Source organism: Ursus maritimus, unplaced genomic scaffold (genome assembly GCF_017311325.1).
Source record: "Ursus maritimus isolate PB19 unplaced genomic scaffold, ASM1731132v1 scaffold_6, whole genome shotgun sequence".
Lineage (NCBI taxonomy): Eukaryota > Metazoa > Chordata > Mammalia > Carnivora > Ursidae > Ursus > Ursus maritimus.
In genome coordinates, this window is record NW_024426774.1 from 7,405,959 (window position 1) to 7,424,574 (window position 18,616).

The 18,616-nt window shown below is 49.8% G+C and overlaps 1 protein-coding gene and 1 long non-coding RNA gene across 2 annotated transcripts in view; both read left to right on the top strand.

The window, feature by feature from the left end:
• RNASEH1 (ribonuclease H1) overlaps positions 1–4,928 on the top strand; it is a 15,420-nt gene extending 10,492 nt beyond the window's left edge. Inside the window, 1 exon segment of the mRNA XM_040622858.1 lies at positions 4,488–4,928. Within this exon segment, the coding sequence (XP_040478792.1) occupies positions 4,488–4,625 (138 nt within the window). The 3' untranslated portion in view covers positions 4,626–4,928.
• A 2,200-nt stretch (positions 4,929–7,128) lies between these two features.
• On the top strand, positions 7,129–10,839 carry LOC121100960. The gene is made up of 2 exons (XR_005832742.1): positions 7,129–7,659; positions 10,527–10,839. It is a non-coding gene; the product is annotated as an uncharacterized LOC121100960 (long non-coding RNA).
• The last annotated feature ends 7,777 nt before the right edge of the window (positions 10,840–18,616 follow it).

Consider the following 18,616-nt stretch of genomic DNA (forward strand, 5'->3'; position numbering starts at 1 on the left):
GGGGGGGGGGGGCGGGGTTGTCTTTGCCGCCTTTCTTCCCAATATCCTTCATTAACCTCATCACTGCGAAACTGACCTGGTGATAGTCAACCTGTTGATTTCTTTGCAATCAGCCAAAATGTCAAAATATAACTAATATATAAGGTATTTTGTTAAAAATACGGTCTGGTAAGACTTTAGTAACATGACTTTTTTTTTCCAAAATGGAAATAATTTTCTTATTAATAGATAGTTTTTATTAAAACTTTTTTCAGGGGGCACCTGGGTGGCTCAGTCAGTTGAGTTTGCCTGCAGCTCAGGTGATCCCAGGGTCCTGGGATCGAGCCCCACGTCGGGCTCCTTGCTCAGCAGGGAGCCTGCTTCTCCGTCTCCTCCCTGCTTGTGCTCTCTGTCTCCAATAAATCTTTTTAAGAAATTATAAAAAATGAATAAATAAGATTATTTTTAGAAAATATAATTACCAAGAGATCTACAGATACAAATCTCTACCCATACATACTCCATATGAATCTGTCCTTTATAAAACATAAGATATCAGGGGAGCCTGGGTGTCTCAGTCAGTTGAGTGTCTGACTCAGGGTCCTGAGATCAAGCCCTATGTCGGGCTCCCTGCTGAGCGGGGAGTCTGCTTCTCCCTCTCCCTCTGCCCCTCCCCCCTGCTTATGCTCTCTCTTTCTCTGTCTCTGTCAAATAAATAAAATCTTAAAAAAACCAGAACTGTTTTTTCAAACAATACAGAGCAAGTTAAACTCTAGCCATTGTCTTAACCCTGTGTTGGTCTTCCACCCCAGGACCACTGAGAACAGCTTCACACCGGAAGGTTTAAATCTGCCCTTCAGCAATGTAGATGTAAACAGTGGTTAAATCACAGAAGTGCAGGCCTGGGTGGCTCAGTCAGTTAAGCATCTGACTCTTGATCTCAGCTCAAGTCTTGATCTCAGCTCAGGTCTTGATCTCAGGGTCGTGAAATCAAGCCCCACGTTGGGCTCACACTGGGTGTAGAGCCTACTTAGAAAAAAAAACAAAAATCACACTAAGTATATCTCCTCTGACAGCATTTAAAGAAAATAAAGTATGTGCGTTGGGTGTATATCTGTCCCCATCTATACATACATATGTTTTGCCTGGAAAGCTTTCCAAGTTCCATCATTAAGTGGGGCAAAAAAACAATAAAAACAGGACAGTCCAATTTGTGGAGAATCAAAATGGGATTTTTGTAAATGCCTGCGTTCTGTTGATGCGTTGGGCGTGGAGGTTGTGCCTTCTAGAGCTGTTGGGGGAGGGGCCGTGGGGGGAGGAGCGTTCTTCCACTCCGCCCACTGGGAACAGTCAGTGAGAATGTGTTTGTGTGTTGCTTGTGTAAAAAATCAGTAAAGATAAAAGGAACAAAATTTACTTAACAGATGCATGTTCCTGGTCATTCGGGATTGATAGGCAATGAAGAAGCTGACAGATTAGCAAGAGAAGGAGCTAAGCAATCCGAAGACTGAACGAAGTAATTTTAATTCTTGGAAGAACTTGAGTGAGTGACTATTTTCTTACCTTTCCTTACTGGTGTGAAAAATAAAATTGTAGTAGATGGGCAGACACAACTTACAAAAGTAAATCAGTCCTTCTGTGATACCCTGTGATAAAAAGCGGTTAAACTATAATAACTTGAGCATCCTTTGAGATTTGAGCATTATTTGAAATTTCAGCACTATGTTTTATTGGGTTTGACACTGTTCTCATTAGTTTTATTGCAGTCTGGACAGAAACTTTAGGACTTTAATAAGGCATGAATACAGCAGTGGTTTAAAAATGCAGACAAGGTCTGGAAGTGTTCTGAAAGGTGTTCATTTACCTTCTAGTTGGCAGGATTGAGTCTCAGAATGTTCAAGTTGACTTGTATGTACCTGTGGATTAGGACAAGGCGATGCTCCCTTGGTGGCTACAGTTCATGCCAGGGCCCACGCCTTGGCGGAGGGAGTGTGGGCTTGGCACCTGTGTACGAGGCAAGCCTGCACATAGCCCTGCTGTTTGACTGTTGTATAGGAACATCGTACAGCAAGATGCATAAATAAATCTTTTAGAATTTCTTTGGCTGTTCTGTTAAAAGCACTATGCAAGCAGGGGCCCCTGAGTGGCTCAGTCAGTTAAGCGTCTGACTTTTGATCTCAGCTTAGGTCTTATCTCAGGGTCATGAATTCAAGCCCCACACTGGGCTCCACGCTGGCTGTGGAACTTGCTTAAAAAAAAAAAAAACAACAACAACACTGTACAAGTTGAAGTTTGGTTATGATCATTTTTAAAATTTTTTTTATTTTTCAAGAATTTATTTGAGAGAGTGTGAGCGAGAGAGCACAAGCAGGGGGGTGGGGTGAGAGGCAGAGGGAGAAGCAGACTTCCCACTGAGCAGGGAGCCCGACGTGGGGCTTGATCCCAGGGCCCTGGGATCATGACCCGAGCCAAAGGCAGACACTTAATCAACCGAGCCACACAGGTGCCCCCATTTTTTTTTTTTACTACTTTATCATAAAAAGGTACAGAAAATGACACAAATGACACAATGTTTAGCACATTGAGTTGTCATTACTATAAGGTGAATACCTTATGACCACTGCTCAGGCCAAGAACTAGAACTTTGCCAAACACCCCAGAAGGCTCTCCACGTGTTCTTCCAACCCCACCCCTCCCTCCCTCCAAAATGAATCCTGACTCTTGGAGAAATGACTTCTTTGCGTTTCTGAAGTCTCTTTATTGCATGTATTGGTCTCCTTGTAAGGTTTATCTGTTGAGGAACCTGGGCCATTTGTCCTGTTGGTTCCCACAGTCTCGATTTTGCCACATGCATTCTCCTGGCACAGTCCAGCAGAAGAAAACTTTTGGCCTCTGTACTTTCTGCAAATGGCAGCTGGACCCAGAGGCTTGATCAGAATCAGTTTCCACACCGCAGGTGGATGATAGATGGCCACGTGCTTTCATCAGCAGGCCTAGGCTGTTTGCATTTTTCTGGTGTTGGCGGCTCTTGGTGCTGAGTGCCCAGGTCTGTTAATGTGTGTCCTTCTACACTGAGAATCCTGGGATAGATACTCCTTAATTACGTGCTTGCTTTATTCCCCTGTAGCATGCAGAATGTGGCTACTAATACTAATGTTCTGCCGTGGTCGTGGAAACAGCACTGGATGTCCATGGTCAACCATTACACAGTAAAACCTCCCCTCTTGCCCTCCTCTCGTCTCACTTCTATGTATTCAGTGGTTACACAACCAGCGTTTGGTCTGTGTCATCTTGGAACCATACTCCCCAAGATGGATTTCATCTTTTTTCCAGCATGAAAAGCCCCATGAGTCTTTCTTTCTTACAAGTCATGTCCCCTTTCTGTATCCATGTTCCGTGGTTTGGTTTCCCTGCTGCTGCAGTCCGTAGTTGTGGTAGACGGTGTCGTGCGTGGGTCGCCCTGGGTCAGTGTTGGCGGGAGCCCGGTGGGCTCTTTGCGAGCACGTTCACACCCGCTATTTCAGGAGGGTTCCTGGAGCTGCCGCTTCAGCATTGTGTTTTGGGGGAACTTAGTGTCTGTGTTGAAACCTGATCTGTCCATCCTCTGTGTTCCGTACTTACTCTTGAATCTCTTTCATCTCTCCTTAGGTTTCTTTTGTTTTGAAGGTCGTCCTGCTGCTGTCGCGGCTCTGAGGGTGTTGTTTGTTGTCTTCGTTTGCTCCTGAGTCCCGTTTCTGAAATCGATTTTCTGGTCTCTCTAGTTCCCTTGAGTCTCTCACCTTGTTTCTGATGTGTTCTCATGCTGATGTGTTGTCCTCCCATCTCGGATCTTCTCTTTTGGTTTCCAGGCAGTTCATTTTGGTCTGTTTGGTGGGCACGTCTTTCTGGCGCGCCCTCACCATCTATAGGGGTGTTTGTTCTGCTCTGTTTCTGTTTTCTTAGAATAGCTGTCTGTGGAATCGATACTTTCCCATTGCTCATTTTCCTAAACATTTAGTTCAGGTAAACATTTAGTTCAGATAGTTTTTCTCACTTCATGGAGTTCTCTTTTCTGTTGAATTTTGGTTCATGCTAAAAATAATGGCAGCTAGCTTCTGGAGCTCCCCTGGCTCTGGCCCTACCGCACCTGCATCGAGTCCTTATCCTTCCTCTCTCCACTGTCCCTGTCCTGCTGGTGCTGGCTCTGTCCCCACAGCGTGGGTCCCTATGGGGTCAGCTGCGGTGGCTCTCGGGCTCCATGGCTCCAGCCCTCAGACCTTCTTGCAGTGGGTCCCTTGCATCCATTCACCACCAGGGTAGGGACAACTGTCCCGCTCCAGCCGCTGGCCTCTAGCTGGCCCGCTGCACTTTGCAGTGGACACCTGTTGGCCCTTTTGTGGTATCTGTCGGGGTCCAGTGGCCCCATTGTGCTTTGCTCCACAGGTGTGCAGGCTGTGGTGGGCAGGCCCAGTCCTTCATTGCCATGTGTCAGCTTTGTGGAGTCACCATACTGTTTTGCTTTTTAACAGCTTACAGAGGTGCGCTTGATGGAGAGTGAATGGCACATACGTAAAGTGGACTATGGACTCCCCGGTGAAGCCTTTGCCAGAACTGTCTGTCACGCCCCAGGGTTTTCTCACGCCACTTTGAAATCCTCCCTGCCCTGACCCCATCCCCAGGCAACCACCGATCTACTTGCTGTCACTGTAGATTAATTTGTGTTTTCTAGGATTTTATATACCTAGAGTCCTACAATACAAACTCCTTTTGTGTCCGGAGCTCGGTCGTCGGTGTGATTATTTTGGCGTTCACGCCTGCTGTGTCTGTCAGTAGCTCACCGAGGAGTAGTTTTATTGCTGAGGAGTGTGCATTGTGTGGGTACAGCACAGCTCGTGCGCCCGTTGTCCTGCTCGCGGACATTTGCTTGTCCCCAGTGTGGGGCTGCAGTAAATAAAGCTGCTGTGAACATGTGTGTGCTCGTCTTTTCCTCAACATGTGCTTTTCTTTCTCTTGAGGGGAATGGCTCGGTCACATGGCCGGTGTGTATTTGACTTTAAGAAACGCCAGCCAACATCTTTTACCATTTTACGTTCCCATCATCAGGGCAGGAGAGTCCCAGTGTGCTCCCCATCCCTGTCAGTGCTACTTGCCACCTCGTTTTGTCACAGACATCTGTGGTTCTGTTGCAGGTGAAGATTTGGGAGATCTAAAAGTGCTCTTACTGCTTCCCCTACCCTCTGAAAATCTGATTTTTTTTTTAATTGGGCAGTTCCTCTTTATATGCCCAGGATTGGAAATACAGAGATGACATATTGTGCCTTCCCAAACTTTCCAGTTTCCCAGGGGATTTGCACAAATGCAAGTAATAGCCATACAGAGCAGGAAGTGCATGGAGCTTGAGGTAAGATGAGGCTCAGCCACTTCTAATGAGAAGGGGAATGATAAAGGGACAGGAAACTCCTTCTTACTAACAGGAAATACCTTAGTGATTATGTGAAGCCAGCTGCATCGGCGCGCCCAGGCGGCTCAGTTGGTTAAGCGGCCGACTCTTGATTTTGGCTCGGGTCATGACCTTAGGATTGTGAAATCGAGTCCCATGTCGGGCTCCACACTGAGCGTGGAGCCTGCTTGAGATTCTCCCCCTCTCAAAAAATAAATAAATAAAATAGCTGCATCGTTCCAGCTTTAGAAATGTGTCATTCTGGGGTGCCTGGGTGGCACAGCAGTTGGGCGTCTGCCTCCGGCTCAGGGCGTGATCCCGGCGTTCTGGGATCGAGCCCCACATCGGGCTCCTCCGCTATGAGCCTGCTTCTTCCTCTCCCACTCCCCCTGCTTGTGTTCCCTCTCTCGCTGGCTGTCTCTCTCTCTGTCGAATAAATAAATAAAAAACAGCTGCATCGTTCCAGCTTTAGAAATGTGTCGTTCTGTCCACTTTGTCAACGTCAGGGAACAGCTGAGTGATGACAGTATGGAACATAGTGCTGTGTCGTGGGGTACAGAAGCTTCTCAGTGGCGGCTGCTCTCAAAACTTGAGCTTAATGATTTGCAGATCGAGGCTGCTGAAGTGTTATTTGTAGCTTCCACGCCAGAGCGATGAGGTGACTCCACTGCTGAGGTTTGAGAAAATCAAGAGGCTCTCCGCTCTCTCTCAGGACAGGCACATGAAACAGGAGCTAAACAAAACCAAACCGAAAACGCAGTTCGGGCGCTCGGGCAGCTTGCGTGGTAATGGGCACCTGTTGTTCCCAGCGATGTTTATTCCCAGTCAGGCAAGCCTGGGGCCTTCAAAGGAAGACCTTGGTCTCCATGTCTAGCTGTCTCCCTCATGCTCATATTCTCGTTGTTCTGGAACGAGAAGGGGAGCTGCTCAGTGACAGCCCCCTTGCCAGGTACTGTGCTGATCGGACTCGCAGAACCTGGTGAGAGCAGGCCACTGGAACGAAGCGTCTGGCCGCTGTCGCACCGCTCTCTTGTCCGTTCTGCGGCTCCGGTGCTCAGATGCCACCTCCAGCAGGGGAGCACGCGGGCAGGGTGCCCCCTGGCGGTGTTGTGTCCGCTGCACAAGGAAGGCATTCAGATACTTGAAGAAAACCCGCGCCGGTTTGTGAAGACAGCTATGGTTCTTCATCGTCCGCCGAGGGAATGGAAGGGGGAGAGATCGGCACAGGACCACTGGTCTGAACGCTGACGTGAGCATTTTGCAAAGAACAGCTTTCATCAAAATATGCCTCAAAATTAGGATTCCTCCCTAGTGCTTTCCTCCACTGGAGCCACAGTGGGAGGAAGGATCTTAGACGAACACAGGGTCCGTGGCGTGGGAGAGAGGATCGGCAGGTGCGGTCTGTCCCCGTGTTACAGAGCTCTATTGCTTACTCCCACAGGTACGTGAGAATTTAGCATAAAAGGCAGTAACTCACCAGTGGTGTAAACAGAGCCTTTTTATCTAGGACTCAAAATCCATTAACAGTAAAAGAAACTTAAGAACTACATAAAAATCAGTTATGAACTGAAAAGACTTTATTATGATTATTATTTATTTTTATTTTTTTAGAGAGAGAGCGTGTATGCACACAGAGGAGGAGAAGGGCAGAGGTAGAGGGAGGGAGAGAATCTTAAGCAGGCTCCACGCTCAACGCAGAGCCCGATGTGGAGCTCAGTCTCATGACCTGGAGATCACGACCTGAGGCGAAATCAGGAGTTGGACTCTTCACCGACGGAGCCACCCAAGCGCCCTTTGAACTAAAAGACTTTAAAAAGCCATAAACATAGACAAACTCAGAAAAAGAATTGGAACTGCTATGACAAGAGGCTGATTTCTCTGATACATAAAGAACTTGTAGAAAGTGAGAAAATGCCTAATAATAGAAGAACTGGCCGGTCATAAATCACTCAGAGGCACATGCCCTCGAGCAAGGAAGAGATACTCAGCTTCACTCCTGGGAGCATGAAAACTGACACTACACTGAGACGTCATCTTTATGTGTCCTATTAATACCTCGTAACAGGATTTATTAGCAAAAACCCAGAAGTCAGTGAGGCTGCTGGGAGACCACGCACTCCCGCGCTGCTGTGGTGAGCGCAGAATGGAAACCAGCTTGCCCTGTCTGCTGGAATGATGAGCGCGCACCTTTGATCCACCCTCTGCCCGTGTTTGGAATTCGCGCTGCAGGGACACCTGCAGACGTCCAAATAAAAGACGAGGTTTGTAGCAGCTGAAAAGGAAGAGATCTGGGGTCTCGCCGAAGTGGCCACGCGCGGCTCACGGAGAAGCAGAGTGCGGAGGGCTTGCGGTGTTTTGTGCAGGGGCGGGGTGTGTACATTCGTGCCGGAGCACCGAGAGGGTACCTGAGGGGTGCGAGGTGGGCGGGAGCAGGTGCAGGGAGGACAGCTCTCCACATGGAAACGCCTCTATGTCTGTGTGTCGTCTTGATTTTGAATCACGTTGGAATCCCTGCTCAATAATAGTAACAATTTTAGAGGTCTGTTTTCCTAGGAAACGGGAGGGAATGGTGCACTCGCCCGTAGGACTCCACTGGCAGAAGGCTCGTCCAGCGGGGCAGGGCTCACTGAGGTTTTGAATTCCAGCCTCTGTCTTCTCACCCACATCACTGGAGTCACACAGGCTCCTCAGGCCCCAGCATCCTTTGTATTGGGAGGCACAGAACGGGCACGGTGCCTCGTTAGGTACACAGCCTGCTTCCGCCTAACATTTGAAAACCCAGAGGCCAACCCCTGAGTCCGAGCTGTGATGGGCGGAATGACTGTGCCTCCCAAGTTCCTCTATTGAAGCCCTAACCCCCGTGTGGCTGTATTTGGAGGCGGGGCCTCTAAGGAAGTAATTAAGGTCCAGTGAGCTCCCTCTGTCCCCGCCCTGGCCACTGAGAACAGAGGAAAGCCCACGAGAGGACACAGTGAAGCCAGGAAGGAGACTTCCCAGAAACCCAGGCAGCTGACACCTTGATCCTGGACTTCTGGCCTTCGGAATTTGGGAAATATTTAAGGCCCCCACCCCACCCCCTGTCGGTGGCATTGTGAATGGCAGCCTGAGCTGGGTCCCCAGTAAGTCTCCTCGACTTTGGGTGGGAAATGAAGTTGAGGTCCTGTCCTCGCCGCTCGCCACGTGGGCAGCATTATTCCGCCACGGAGGCAGTGCGCGTGATTCTTCTGAGGCTCTGCTCAATGAATGTGCCAGTGAGACAGCTTTGCTTTGTTAGGTGACAGCTTTTCCTAAATGGAGTTGTTACGTTCATAACATCCACATCGTTTTGCTGAAGCCCAGAAGAACAAACATAAAAATTAAGAAATAGAACTGTAGAGCACTGAAATTATTATAATTTTTTTAAAGATTTTATTTATTTATTTGACAGAGATAGAGACAGCCAGCGAGAGAGGGAACACAAGCAGGGGGAGTGGGAGAGGAAGAAGCAGGCTCATAGCGGAGGAGCCCGATGTGGGGCTCGATCCCAGAACGCCGGGATCACACCCTGAGCCGGAGGCAGACACTTAACCGCTGTGCCACCCAGGCGCCTCGAGCACTGAAGTTATTACTCCTATATTTGGTCTGTGATTTTTTTTTAAACCAGAAAAATGTCTCTTTATTTAGAGTTAGGATCTCGACATTGTGGGGACTTCCTTCTCTGTGACAGGCCCTAGTTAGTTGATTGATCTTTTTAAAGTTATTCAGATAGACTTTCAGAAAATTAAAAGGCAGAGATCAGTGAAATTAGTACTTCCCAGCAAGTCCTTGTTTTCCATTTTCAAAGATAGGGGTCATAAGCAGCTGGAGCCTTGCTGGTGTCACACCTCTGCTGGTGACCTTCCACTTTTTGTTCTAAATGCCTGAGCAGCACACGGAACCCCTGTCTGCGGCCGGCCACCGCAGCTGGTCAGGCTTGGAGGACCAGACCTGGGGACCCGTCTGCGGTGAGCAGGGACAGCCGTGACTGCCCCATGCCCCCTTCGTTCTGTCAGCAATGGCTTTCCGAGCACGTGTCGAGTCCGAGCACCTCTCACTCGTACTTCTGAGCCCCACTGCGGGCACCTCCGCTCCTGCCGCGTGAGGGCAGGATCTCCTCACAGGTCTGCCCTCTCCCACCTGACATGCAACAGCCGGAACGACGGATGACATCATGCCTCTGGGGCTGCCCGGGGCCCACGCAGGCCCCTCATGGCCAGCAGCACTGTCCAGCAGCTCCAGGCCCGGTTGTGAGGGCACCATGTGTGCTGGGACCAGGTGCTGAGAGAGCCACCCGTGCTTTGGCACTTCAGGACACTGCCTTGGGACCCCGTCTGTGACTTGCCCCGTGTGCAGGCCTCCAGGGGCTGCCTGATCCCTCCCACGATCTCTGGACAGAGCTGCTGGTGGCCCAGGGGCCCTGCCCAGAGAGCCCAGGGGTCCATCTCGTGAGACACACCTGTAAGGGGCTGTGACACCTCCCTGTCAGCCAGAACCTAGCACCCTAGTGCGAGTAAAGACACTGCTGGCTGGGCCCTGAGTGGCTGCACTTTTGACAAAGGGTCCAGTGACCTTTCTTGGCTGTGGTGTGTTCTACACCTGTAAATAATCTTGTTCAATTTTTAGATAAAGAATTCTCAGGGCACTTGGGTGGCTCAGTTGGTGAAGCGTCAACTCTTGATTTCAGCTTAGGTCATGATTTCAGGGTTGTGAGATCGAGCCCCATGTCAGTCTCAGCCTGCTTAAGATTCTCTCTCTCGGGGCGCCTGGGTGGCTCAGTTGTTAAGCGTCTGCCTTCGGCTCAGGGCGTGATCCTGGCATTATGGGATCGAGCCCCACATCAGGCTCCTCCACTATGAGTCTGCTTCTTCCTCTCCCACTCCCCCTGCTTGTGTTCCCTCTCTCGCTGGCTGTCTATATCTCTGTCAAATAAATAAATAAAATCTTTAAAAAAAAAAAAAAAAAGATTCCCCCCCCCCCCCGGCTTGTGCACATGTGCTCTCTCAAAAAAAAAAAAAAAAATTTCTCAGGGGCTTGTTTGAATGTTTACATGTGCTAAAAATCTCTCTAATCCTTACCTCGTCATTACTGAATAGTGCTTTTCTTTGCACAGGAAGCTCATCAGATCTGAAGAGTCTTACAGAGGATGGCAGGACTTTGCAAAGACAGAAGACTGCAAGAGGAGTTTCAGTCTCTCAGAAACCTCCCTCCCAACCTCAGCAAGCCTGCTGTCCCCTCGGAGCAGAGGGCTTCATCCAGAGTCTCCCGGCTGAGGGCGTTTGTCACTTCCCACAATGAGAGCAGTTCCTGTGGTTTTGTTTTTGTGTGTTTGTTAAAATATGATGGGGAAGTACTGCGTGGAGATTATTGGGTGGCAGGAGAATGAAATGTAAAAAGAGAAATTAGAATTAAAGAATTTAAAAGGTTATGTGTCTCCTCTCCCCGTAATACCCCAAAGAAGCACATCCTTTATTTTTTTTAAAGATTTTATTTATTGGGGTGGGGGAGAGCACAGAGGGAGAGGGAGAATTCTGACGTGGGGCTCGATCCCAGGAACCTGAGATCACGACCCGAGCCAGAGGGAGACGCTTAAACAACTGAGTCACCCCGGCGCCCCCTTTATGGTTTTTTTTTTTTAAAGGCTGTAGAAAAGATTCTTGGATCATTCAATTATGGCTCCTTGGCCACCATATTGTCATGATTCAGCATGACCCATGTCTTCCTAGGGCTGTGTGGCTGACCCACCCTCAGGAGGGCATCTGTCTGGGACTCACTGCTGCTCACAGTGAATTTGATAGGCTTCACCTAGGACCCCTCCATGAACAACATCATGAACTAGCTTGTGGTTGGGGGACGTGATGTTTCTCTTCCTACTAATCCCCCTTGGTACCTGTCCCTTGAATGCACACTGGGACATGAGAGATAAGGATCTCCTTGTCCTCTGCAGTGAGGGCAGGAGAACAGTTTGTCTAGAAGGATGTCGTGAGAGGGCCAGTTGTCGCGTCATCTACTCTAAGGAAAGGCACCATACTTTGTTCTGTGATCCCCAGAGAGAGAGAGAGAGAGAGAGAGGCAACTCCAGGCCAAATGTACAGTGTGTGTATGTGTGTTCATACTGCTTTTCAGAAAACTTGACACAAGTTTGCATTTTTCCAAAAGAGTGTCCATAAGGATGCACCCTTGCGAATATTGAGTCTTCCCAAACCTTCACTGGAAATTCTCCTTCTGCTCTTTGCCAAGGCCCTTACCACTCCTTGCTGTGACTTACATTGGAGGTTTCTGGAGAGATTGGGCACCATCTTTTTATAAATCTGTGGGTCACTTGTGTATATGGCTTCCTATCAACTTACTCAAGCCTTTTTAAAGGTCCTTCAGAAAAGGAAACAGGTGTGCAGCATGGTGACTGGTTGATAATACCATATTGGGTCCTGGGAGCTTGCTGAGTAAATCTTAAGCATTGTCACACACACACACAAACAAAAGGTTACCTGTGAGGTCATGGGTGTGTTAATTAACTTGATCGTGATAATCATTTTACAATGTATACACAAATCATCAATTGGCCGAAAGTATCAGTATAGTCACCTGATCTTTGACAAAAGAGCAAAGGCATTACAATGGAGCAAAGATAGTCTTTTCAACAAATGTTGCTGGGAAACTGCATCCACATGCAGACAATGAATCTAGACCCAGACCGGACACCATTCAAAAAAATTAACTCAAAACGGTCTCCCACAGACCGAAATGTAAAATGCAAAACTATAAAACTTCCAGGAGAGAATGTGGCAGAAAGCCTGGACGCCCTTGGGCATGACGGTGCCTTCTTAGCTCCACGCCAAAGACGCGATCCGGGAAGGGACTGACAAGCTGGACTTGGTTAAAATAAAAAACTTCTGCGAAAGATGTGGAGAGAATGAGAAGACAACCCACAGGTTGGGGGAAAATACATGCAAAAGACACACCTGAGGAAGGACTATCATCCAAGAGAGACAAAGGACTCATACAATTCCAGGACAAGAAGACAAACGACCCACTCACAGATCCGTGACCTTCACAGACACTTCAGCAGGGACGGTACAAAGATGGCAAGTGAGCGCAGGTGAGGACGCTGCACGTCCCACGCCGGCAGGGGGCTGCGGGTTAAAGCCACGGTGAGCTGCCCCTGCGCCCCCGTGAGAACGGCCGCGCCCGGAGCTCTCAGCACCGAACGCCGGTGCAGATACGGCGCAGCGTGAGCTCTCCCTCGTCGCCGTGGGACGCAGAGTGGTGCGGCCACTTCGGAAGACAGCTGGGCGGTTTCCTACAAAACTAAACACACTCTCACCGGACGATCGGCAGTCACACTCCTGGTATTCACCCAAAGGAGTTGAAAACTTAGGTCCACACAAACCCTGCACACCTGGTTTGTAATGGTCAAAACCTGGTGGAAGCAACCAGGTGACTGGGTAAAGAAACCGTGGGACATCCATATTCACTAAAATCAGTGAGCCACCCAGCCGTGGAAAGACACAGAGAAATCTTAAATGCACCCTAGGGAGTAGAAGATGCCCGTCTGAAAAGGCCATGTACTGAATGATCACAGCTATGCGACATTCTGGAGAGGGCAAGAGGGCGGAAGATGAGTGGCTGTGGGGGGCGGAGGCAGGGATGAATAGGTGCGGCACACAGGAGTTTTAGGGCCGTGAAAACGGACTTCGGGACGCCGTAGTGCTGGACGCACTTCGTTACCATCTGTCCAGACCCACAGAATGTACAACACCAAGAGTGAGTCCCAGCGTGCGCTCTGGACTCTGGGCAATGATGATGCCACGGTCCACGTTCCACCAGTGGTAACAAGTGTACGCTCTGGTGAAGGAGTCTGGATGCGGAGGGGGCTAGAAGGGAAGTCTTTGTACCTTCCTCCTAACCTGGCTGTGAACCTAAAACTTCTAAAATAATGAAGTCTTTTTAAACATCACATACATTTACATACATACAGTTGTATCTGTCAGTTTTGGCTCAGTAAAGCTGGGGAAAGGATGCAAACAATGTGTTAAATGAAAAATGGGGAAAAAGTAAAGCAGTGTTCCTGTGGCACCTTCAAAATTGCTGTTAAGTTTATTCCAAGTTAATCTTTTTTTTTTTTTTTAAGATTTTATTTATTTGACAGCCAGCCAGCAAGAGAGGGAACACTGGGGGGGGGGGCGGGGGGAGGGAGAGGGAGAAGCAGGCATCCCGCTGAGCAGGGAGCCCGATGTGGGGCTCGATCCCAGGACCCTGGGATCACACCCTGAGCCGAAGGCAGACGCTTAACAACTGAGCCACCCAAGTGCCCCCCAAGTGCCCCCCAAGTTAATCTGCTTTTTAATGCAGTTATTAAGACTGACTATTGTTTGTATATAGAAAAGCCTCTGTCTTTCCAAACATTAATTTTTTAATACCGACTAATGGGGCTTTTACTGTTTCTAAAACTGCTCCCATTCTTTTCTTTGGGTTTAATCATCCCGTCATCTGCTAAGAATAATCGTTTCTTCTTCCTGTCCTTATGTTCCTTGTTACAGCCCCATGTCTAATTGCCTCGTCTGGCCCTTCCTGAGCATGCCCCGTGCAGGTGACAAACAGTGGTGATGGAACGCATCAGAGCAACAACACGAACACATGTGCTTCTCAACCTGGTAAAATCGACAGTGCTGCCTCGTGCTTATCTTTGGCATATCCCCACCACCCAAAAATGCACCGTGGGGGTTGTCTCTCTGAGAAGAGAGAGTAACTAGGCTCTCTGAAGCTCCATGGCCCCTGGGCTCCTGCTGTCGTCTCCCTCACCTCCAGCCTCTGCCTCCCCCACGCTCTCTGAGTCTGGCTTCACCTGGTTTCCCACACGCACCAGCCTCCCCTCTGGTCCTGAAATGGTCTTTCTACTCTTCCACACCCCGGGGACCTTCCTTACCCTCCGTGCTGCACAGCCCCAGAGGACCCCCTTTGCCCGAGTAAACCCGGTTAACCTGAGCCCCTTGGAGGTGTGCACCGAGGCACCCCAGCGTGCTGCAGGGACCTCACAGCATGCTCCAGGACGGCTTAAGATTCCAGGGGGAACAGCACAGACGCCCATCGTGGGTAGCTCCTATCCAACATCAGACCATATGAGTCTTTTCGATGACTCAGCCTCTCGAGATGTGGGTGCTTGGGTAACAGCCTTGATAGGAAGCCAGCACTTGCCAAGACTGTACAGGGTCCAGCGGGGCACACGTCCCAGTAGTCTGTGGTTACTTAAGAGTGAAATAACTATAGTGTGTCTTTTGATTTATGTGTATTTCCTTTTTTGTAAGATTTTATTTGTCAAAGAGAGAGTGAGCACAAGCAGGGGGAGCGACAGGCAGAGGCAGAGGGAGAAGCAGACTCCCCGCTGGGCAGGGAGCCTGACGTGGGCCTCGATCCCATCATGACCTGAGCAAAAGACAGACGCTTAACCTACCGAGCCACCCAGGTGCCCCTGATTTACGTGTATTATCTTTTCAAATAACTAAGTTGCTAGGGCATAAATACTCTGATGTTTGGACCTAACTACTTCATACGTGGAGCGGTTAGGTATTTGTTTTGGTCTGGGGGTGCCATGAAAACTTTTACTGAGACATTAAGGATGTAAATGGAGAACATTGTGGAAGCCCTGAGTCACTTTTCTAATTTTTAGCAACTAACATACTGTGTTTAATATGAACATGTACAAATTGAACGTTAAGGAACGAGAGTGGATGTGGAGTTCCTGGGTTTATGTCCCTGCTCCCTCTTTAGTTTGCCACCTCTCAGACAGGGAGCAACTTGTGCTGGCCCTGGGGGGTGCTTGGGGTGAGCTAGGAGGGAGCCCTCAGCCAGCGAAGAACGAAAACCAGGGCTGGACGACAGCAGAGAGGTGCTGCTGGCTCAGAACCCTCCGCGCGCACTCCTCAGGGCCGAGCTCAGCTGCTCCAACTTGTGCGCGACAGGGGCGCCTGCCTGCCAGTGGTGTTCCTAGTCTGGACTCGACCGGAATCCCAGCCCCAGCGTTTATTCAGCATCTCCGCTCAGACGTCTGCAAATCCGGTCTCACCGTCCTGCCCCCGCCCCAGATCAGGGCAGCCCTGGGACTCCCGCTCCTCAGCACACACAGCCCCATCCCTCCAGGCGCTCAGGCTGCACCCCAACAACACCGCGGACCGGCCCAGGGTCTCCGCCCTGTGTTTGCCATTCACATGGCGCTGGGCATGTGTTGCCTCGTGTGGCCTCGAGATGTTTGGCCTCCCTCCCTCGACTCCTTCCCGTGTCCCAGCTTCCTCGGCTGCGGTCACACTGCACAGCTCCCCTTCCCCTGCCCCCTCGCATCTGCCTCTCTGACTCTGCCACACACACACACAGCGGTCACCCCTCTTTCCCTGCATTACACTCCTACCAAGGACTTGCCGCCATCTGACCTACGCTAGGTGGCCTTTGTGTGTCTCCCCGGGAGAATCTCGGTTCTGCCAGGGCGGGGAACTTTTTCTGGTTTGCTCCCTGTTGCGCACCCGGGGGCTAGAGCAAGTCCCGGCACAGAGCAGGTGCCCAGTCAGTATTTGTTGGACGAACTGACACAGCATCCGTCTGAAGGGACTGAACACAGAGAAGCAGCGTCAGGCTCTCCGTCGGAAGTGGGACAGGGGGCAGAGCAAGCAGCTTGAGAATGGAGGGGGGCGGAAGGGAGGTGCAGGGGGAGGGGACGCAGGGCAGGCTGGGCGGAGCTGGGCTGGCTCTGAGGTAAGACCAGTTCCCCCACTGACTCTCCAGGAGGAACTTCGGACTGGTGGCCCCAGGGTGCGGGACGTTAGCTGTCCAACAGCTCGAATGCGCCAAAGCCAAGGTCCTCGCTGCCCCGTATCTGGCCTGCGAGAATCTACTATGTTGGTCAAAGTTCATTTTCCATCCGAGTGAGATGGGCTTTCTGAAAAACTATCCTTATAGCCCAAATTTCAGTCTCTAGTGTTTATACATTCTTGTGGGGTTTATTACTAAGCAGATTTAGTCCTAACGCTTATTGTAGTTGCTTGGTGTTCTCGTGTTTCTGCCGCCCTGCCCCCCAGCCTTGGTGGGGGTTAAGCAAAAAGAGGCCAGATTGAACATTCCACCAGCAGACAAAACCAGTTTGGTCATAAAAACAAAGATTAATTTAGCTTATTTTGCAAGACTGGCTTGACCTGAGTCATTTCTCCCTTATGCCCCTGGAAATCATGAGTGAAATGTCCACTGTTTTCCAAAAGTTGATATGAGGTAACCATTAACCAATTCTGTAAAATTCTAATATTGTAACCACTCGCCGTGAGTCGGGAACTCACTGTCTCCTCAACCCTTGAGCGCCGTCCTTGTTTTGGTGAAGTGCTCCCTGTTTGGAAAGGGTCTTTCTGGTGTATGTGCAGTAAACCTCTGGTCACTGCCCGGTGATTCCCTGCACCTTTGACCGTATTTACCAAAGAGCGTTGGGTGGAATTTTGGAATTAGTGCATGCGCCCCGACCCAATATACAATTCTTCACTATGACCCTTACTGCTTTTCAGCAGAGAGCATAGCAGGGTTCCTCAAAGGTTTTTTTTTTTTAATAATGTTTTATTTATTTACTTATTTATTTACTTGGGAGAGAGCGCGCGCGCTTGTGCATGAGTGGGTGGGGGAGGGGCAGAGGGAATGAGAGAATCTCAAGCAGGCTCCATGCCTGGCCTGGAACCTGACATGGGGCTCGATCTCACGACCCTGAAATCAAGAGTTGGACATTTAACAGACCGAGCCACCCAGGCGCTGCAGTTTCCTTTAAGTTTTTGACCGCAAAACACTTTTTGCTAATCATTTCTCTCAATGTATGTGACATGGACCACGCCTGGGGAAGAGTTTGCTTGGAGTGTGTGCGGAAGGGCAGTGCGGTCCCAGACACGGTAGCGGCTGGAGAATGAGCCCGGTGCCCGCACCCTGGAGTAAACATGCCGTTTTATTTTTGTCCTGGAAGCACAGAGATGTGGGGTAATTCACCGAAAGGCTGTAAATCAGCCTGCATTCGTCCCCAAGGAAAAAGAGCCTAGAGTCCTATGAATGTCTTCTGTCTTATTTCAAAGATGCATGAAGACCAAGAGAAATGCTCTCCTTTAATTAGTGTGAAGGAGATTTTGCTGACCGTGGCCTCCAGGCAGCGACGTCTGAGTGCTGCTTGTCTGGTTAAGAAATCCAGGCCCGCACTCCCTTTATTCAGTTAGGAAAAGTCCACGCACAGATGGCTTGTTTCTTAATTCAAAATACCATCCCTTTCTGTAAATATCATGGGAATTTTTCAAATATATGCACAAAAAGAATAGTTTCATGAATGTCCGTGTGTGTTTGTCACCCAGGTTCACTGGAGTCAAGTCTGTCAGTGACCCTGCCAGGTTTTCTTGCCTTGGAGGATATGAGCCAGGCCCCCTGGTTTTCATTCCCGAGGCCTTAGTGTCGACCCTCCCTTTATTTATAGACGGGCCCTCGTGTTTCACAGCAAACTCTATTTTCAGCTCTTTCTTTCAAAATGCCCTGGAACGGTAATTTCTATCCAGGTGCTCCTGTGTTGCTTCCAGCTACGGGCATTATTTATGACGCCCATTCTCCCTCAACATTTGCTCTATTTTCCCGAAAGCCCTCCAGGCTTTCCATTTAGAAGACATTAGCTGAGTGTTGGCTCTGACAGGAAAGGGGTTCAGACGCAGACTGGTTTGCTCTCCGTGGCACGGGCGGGTCTCAGCAGCGAGGAGGGGCCTCAAGGCCCAGGGCCTGAGCTGAGAGCAGTTTGCTGAGCTCTCCTCGGCAGAAACACCGTATGCTCTCCTCGGCAGAAACACCCGGCAGTCCAGTGTTAGTGAACATCTGCCTGTTGTCTGCCCAGCACATCTCTCGGGGACCCGGCTTTCTCTCTGCACCAGTCCCAGGGCTTCAAAGGGGATTTGAGGCTCGGCCTTCCCTGATGGGCACCCACATGGCCACCCAACTGGACCTCGGGCTCTGCAGAGATCCAAGGGTGGACCCGTGGTTCTAACTGGAATCTGGAATCTCCTGTGAGACTGGATCTCTGGACACCACATGAAAGAGCTCCTTTCTCTTGAATTCCAAGCAAACATGGTTTTAGAGCTGCTGGTGGCCGTGTTTCCTGTACCTGCAGGAAGCTCACTGCGGTAGATGAGGATTGAGCCGGGCACAGAGGACAGAGTC